Source organism: Cervus elaphus, chromosome 9, assembly GCF_910594005.1.
Source record: "Cervus elaphus chromosome 9, mCerEla1.1, whole genome shotgun sequence".
Classification (NCBI taxonomy): domain Eukaryota; kingdom Metazoa; phylum Chordata; class Mammalia; order Artiodactyla; family Cervidae; genus Cervus; species Cervus elaphus.
Genome location: NC_057823.1, coordinates 12,577,412 through 12,583,546, shown reverse-complemented (window position 1 = coordinate 12,583,546; position 6,135 = coordinate 12,577,412). Strand labels below are relative to the sequence as shown.

Sequence of the window (6,135 nt, the reverse complement as noted above, 5' to 3'; positions counted from 1 at the left end):
GCTTTTCAGTCTCATTCATACAGTAGCCTCAAGACTTCCTCATCTATACAACACCGATGAGAAAACATCTAGGTTAATGATGAAAAGTTTATCCACAGTGAGGGACACCCAGAGAGGCACACAGAGTTACATGGAGAAGAGAAGAGGGAGGAAGGAGACAGAGGTGGACAGGAGGATGAAAGGGGGAGTCAAAAGGAGAGAGACAGATCCAGCCAGTAAAAAGTTCCCTAAATGTTCTCCACAGCCCGGAATACACAAAGACATTCACTGAGCTGGGTAGAGAAGAAAAGGGGGAGGGGGGAGATAGAGGCCACTTGGTGGAGGAAAATAAGAGTCAAAAGGGGGACAGAGCAATCAGGCCTGTGATCTCACTCCCAAGTAAAAATGGGTACTGAACATTGGGTTCTTAAAGGTACAAAGCTGATAACAAATACCAAAAAGCAAAGATTAAAAATCTAGTGTAGAAGTTAGATTCTCAAAAATACAATATTAAAACAAAACAAAACATAATATCAACAACAAAGTCACCAAAATTATAAAATATATATACATATGAAGTTTGCTTTTAAAACTAGGGTCTTCCTTTTTTTTTTTTTTTTCCTCCAAGGTAATATTAGGTTATAAAAATGAAAATTAAAGGAGTAATGAAGACTTAAAAATTTAAAAAAATCATTAAATTATTTTTTAAATTTTTTATTTAATTTAAATTATGATAATAGTAAAAATATATCTAAGACTTTCTCTGGAGCTGTTGCAAACAGTGTGAAGTCAGTTCAGTTCAGTTTGGGGTCTCCTAATGTTCGTTGGAAGGACTGAAGCTGAAGCTGAAACACTAATACTTTGGCCACCTCATGCGAAGTGTTGACTCATTGGAAAAGACCCTGATGCTGGGAGGGATTGGAGGCAGGAGGAGAAGGGGACGACAAAGGATGAGATGGCTGGATGGCATCACTGACTCAATGGACATGAGCTTGAGTAAACTCTGGGAGTTGGTGATGGACAGGGAGGCCTGGCGTGCTGTGATACATGGAGTCACAAAGAGTTGGACACAACTGAGCGACTGAACTGAACTGAACTGGACAGAGGAGCACCAAACATATAAAACAATAGTTAACAGACCTCAAGGGAGTAATTGACAGTAACACAATAATAGCACATGACTTTAACAATCCTGATATATGAATAAATATCATCCAGCTAGAAAGTCAAAAAATAAGTATCAGCTAAATTAAATATAAGGCCAGATGCATTTGATATATTTATATAGAACATTGCATCCTAATACAGAAGAATATATGTATTTCTCAAGTGCACATGGGACATTCTCAAGAATAGGCCACGTTTTGGGGACACAAAGCTAGCCTCAATAAATTTAGGAAGTTTTGAATCACATCACGCTTCTCTTCTGATCACTAGGATATGAAACTAGAAATCAAATAAAAGAAGAAAGTTGGAAACAAAAAACAGAACTCTGTGAAAACTGAAACACATGCTACTGAACAACTATTAGGTCAATAAAAATACCAAAGGAGGAATAAAGAATCACCTGAAGACAAATGAAAATAAAAATATCACATATTTAAATCTATGAGATATATTAAAACTGAACTAATATTGAAATATTTGGCAATACAGGTCTACCTCGGGCACAAGAAAATTTCAAGGTAAACAATTTTTATTTGCAACAGAAAAAAGATCACCATACCATTTCATGGTAGCAAAACATGTCAGATTGTTTGCTTTCATAATGTCTTGTTGTGAACACCATATGATATCACTTATATAGGGAATCTAAAATATGACACAAATGTCCTTATCTCTGAAACAGAAACAGATTCACAGACATAGAGAACAGACTTGCAGACTGTGAATAACACTTAAAAGAGAGTTCCTAAAATTCTATAAAGATACTGAATTCAAAGAAGGAAAGAAAAATGGAAATCCCAAGAAATAAGTGCAAGGAGCAAATTTTATTTCACAATGATCAAAGAACAATTTCTGGTTTTGATACTTTGAGTTATGCAATCCAGAGCACTAGTATAGTTGGTCTTTTGTACTTGGCATCCAATACAATCTCTTTAGACCCTCTTTTATATCTCGGTTTCTCAGACTGTAAATGAAAGGGTTCAGCATAGGTGTGACCACAGTGTACATGACCGAGGCAATTGTACTTGAATGTGAGGTGTAGGTAGTCCCAGAGCTAAGGAACACTCCTAAGGCTGTAAAATAAAATAGGAAGACAACTGAGAGGTGGGACACACAGGTGGAAAATGCTTTATACTTCCCCTGAGCTGATGTGATTTTACATATGCAGGAAACTATTTTAGAATATGAGCAAAGGATGCCAGCAAAAGGACCAACACCCACCAGGACAGCTGCAAAATACATCACCATGTAGTTAAGAAAGATGTCAGAACTGGCAAGTTGTACCAGCTGACTGAGTTCACAGAAAAAGTGGGGGATTTGCACAAGTGGACAGAAGGACAATCGCAACACCATTAAGCTGTGTAGCAAGGAATACAAGGCAACAAGCACCCAGGATATCAGAAGCAGCAGTCCACAGAGCCGGGGGCTCATGATGACCGTGTAGAGCAGGGGATGGCAGATGGCCACATACCGATCATAGGCCATCACACTCAGGAGAATGTCATCCAATCCTGCAAACAGTATGTAAAAATACATCTGGGTGATGCAGCCTCCATAGGTGATACCTCTGTTATTGTTCTGGATGTTCCACAGCATCTTTGGGATGGTGGTGGAGGTGAAACAGATGTCTACAAAGGACAGGTTGGAGAGGAAGAAGTACATGGGCGTGTGGAGGTGGGAGTCTGAGCTGATGGCCAGGATGATGAGCAGGTTTCCAAACACAGTGATTAGGTACATGGAGAGGAAGAGCCCAAAGATGAGGGGCTGCAGTTCTTCTTCTTCTGAAAGTCCCAGAAGAAGAAATTCTAAAATTCGTGTATTATTCCCTGGTTCCATGGGGTGGATGTGCCTATCAGGAAAAAGGAAAAGAACATGACTCGTTTGCACAAAAACTGGCATAATTCACATAGCTGAAATACTGCAATTTCTATTTAACCCTCAAGTAATTGATCATAATACCTTATTTATAGAAAAGTTCTCTTCCAAAGTACACTCCATTTCAACTCTGACAAAGAATTTTTGTCCCATTTTCATCACATTGGCAAAGAGCTCATCTATTCTAGAGTTCTAATGAGGTATTTCTTCATTTATTTGAGAAATACGTATTTAGTGCTGACCCAGTAGAAAATGCTGAAAAATAAACCTCTCCCAGTCCACAGATTATGATTGAGGATATTCACATAAAATATGATAGAATATGTCAGGATGTCAAGCATGCTATGAAGAAAACAAAACCAGCTATAAAGGAGAAAGTGGCAGGAGGTGTTATTTTGTCCTGAGTGTTCAGGGAAGAGCTTCAAACTAGGTGATGTTTAAGATCCTGAAGAGAGAAGCCTTTGTGAGTCAGAAGAAGTGTGTGCCTGGCAGAGGGAGCTGCCACTGCTAAGGACCTGAGGAAGATGCTTGTTCCACGTGTTCAAGTGCAAACAAGGAAGCCAGTGGAGTAAGGAATTAGTAGGAGGGTGAGTGATTAGAGACGGTGTCAAGGATGCTGAGGAACAAGGTGGCCTCCTTGCTACAGCTGAAGCTTCAGCACATAGAGAACCCCTCCTTCTATGTGGCTCTGAAAGGTTGTTGCTGAATGATAAGACGCTGGGATTCTTGGCCTCCAGAGGAGACGAATTCAATCTGGGGCCAGAGACGAGGCTGGATCACTCAGAGCTTTTGTGTAATAAAGTTTTATTAACGTATAAAGGAGATATAGAAAGCTTCTGACATAGGCATCAGAAGGGGGCAGAAAGAGTACCCCCCTGCTAGTCTTTAGCTGTATGTTATATAGTCACTCGCAGTCTGTTAATGAAAAGAAAGGAATGTCATAATATTTAGTATGGCACCAGATAATTCATCTCCGGCCATAAACGATTGACTTGAATCTTGTAGAAGGGCAGTTTACCAAACAAATAGTTTTGCTTACATAGATTAGGGGAACAATATCTGAGTATAGTTTGAGCCATTTTGGCGGAACTTAGAGTCTGGGGTAAATGCATAGCACATTAACATAGCTTAAGACAAACATTTCCATAAGAAAAAGAAATGTATTGGTTAACTCAAGGTTTGAGAATAGTTAGTTTCAGGTGAAACCAGGTGTCATGGCAACACAGCATTTTAAGAGAAACCTCCTTTTAAATTTGTATAGAGAAGAAAAATATATCAAAGGTTTGTTTCCTCCTGCTGCTTAAGAGAGATTAAAAATGTCTGGCACTTGTAGCCTATTTCCTCCGTTTGGAGACCCCTGGCCTTCCTGCCTGTTACCCTCTCAGTTCCTTGCACTTTATGAACTTAGTTTAAAATCATCCTGTGATTTATGTCAGTTCGCTACTTATTTCCATCTATTGACCAAATTCTGACCTCTGTTTTATAAGTCATCTTAACATATGAGTACAGATGCCTCTGCTTTAAGAACTGGTCTATCTTCACAAGGCCAGGCAAACACACACACACACACGTACACACGATGCTTCTGGCTTGTGTTACTGTCATAAACTGGTCACCCAGATACACCCTCGTTAGGCCATGAATGGTTACACATCAAGCTTGGCAGACCAAATTATTATCCTCCAAAAGAATGTATAATTTTTACCCAGAAGTTCCAGGGTTGTTGTTGCTGTTGTTGCTGTTGTTTTTAATTTATGTGTTTTTTAGTTGAAGGATAATAGCTTTACAGAATTCTGTTGTTTTCTGCCACACCTCAACATGAATCAGCCACAGGTATACATATATCCCCTCCCTTCTGAACCCCCTGCCATCTTCTTCCCCATCCCATCCGTAAATTCCAGTTTATAAACTTCCCATAGAACAATAAATTTCGGGTTCAATGTTGGTATGGCTAATTTCTTCTCAGTATTTAGAGAAGAATGAAAAGCATGAGAAAGAAAAAAAGAAAAATGAAACGGACATAGGCAAATTAAGAGGGAAAATATCCAATAAACTTAAATGGCCCCTGAGACAATGCAATGAAGAAAAGTTTCCTTCCTTCATCAATATTCCAACTCCAGTGGCATCTCCTTCATGCCCAGAAAAAAATAATGAAGAAAAATATTTTTTTTTTCAAAGACATAACTGGGGATATATTTATGATGTGATATATCTTACAGTTTAAATATACCAAGAGAATAAGCAAATGGAATATAAACTACCAATTCAAAATCAGAAATAAATGAGATACAACAAAAGTTGAATATATTGTATATGAAGAAGCAGAATACTTCTCTCTCTTGAGGAATTTTCCAATTTGTTTACTTCTGTTCATAAATAAGATTATTAGACTTATTGTCTACTTTTACTGGAAGCCTTTTATGCCTCCCATTCCTTCTAATGGGGCTTCCTTAGTGGCTCATTGGTAAAGAATCCACCTGCAATGCAGGAAGCCAAGGTTCAATCCCTTGGTGAGCAAGATCCCCTGGAGAAGGAAAGTGTGACCCACTCCAGTATTCTGGCCTGGGAAATTCCATGGACAGAGGAGCTTGGTGGGTTACAGTCCATGGGGTCACCAAAGGGTCAGACACAATTTAGCAACTAAACCACCACCACTGTTCCTTCTAACTGAGATTCCTCTATTACCATTTGTCAACATTGAGGAGTGAAGGGGTCATTTTACTTTTAGACCTAAATAGATACACTAACATTAGGAAAGCCAGAAATAACCACAGTGACCTCTGGCCTCTGGATACGCTAGATTGGCCCTCAGGTGACCTCAGGTACATGCTCCTGGCTTCCATCCTCTCTGACCCTCTCCTGAAATGTGTGCAGAGCTCTCACCTGCCTGGAGACTGAGAGAGAAGGCTTTCCCTGTAGAAGTCCAAGTTCCTTTCTAAATGATTAATGATGCAGACTGAATTTTTGTACCTAAACAAGACAACAGGAAGGGATAAAATCAAGCATTGGCTCCCAGACAGATTCAGGGATCTAAATTAAGGACTAGGTCCTCACCAACCAAAGCGGCACAGGCTGAGGGGCTGCAAAAGAGGACTTATTTCGAGCTTCCTGTGT

The 6,135-nt window shown here is 39.4% G+C and overlaps 1 protein-coding gene across 1 annotated transcript; it reads right to left on the bottom strand.

Annotated features, from left to right (window-relative positions):
• Nucleotides 1–2,034: 2,034 nt before the first annotated feature.
• On the bottom strand, nt 2,035–2,982 carry LOC122699116 (olfactory receptor 7A17-like). The gene has a single exon (XM_043910656.1). The coding sequence runs from the start codon at nt 2,980–2,982 to the stop codon at nt 2,035–2,037; it is 948 nt and encodes a 315-aa protein (XP_043766591.1).
• Between the last annotated feature and the right edge of the window lie 3,153 nt (nt 2,983–6,135).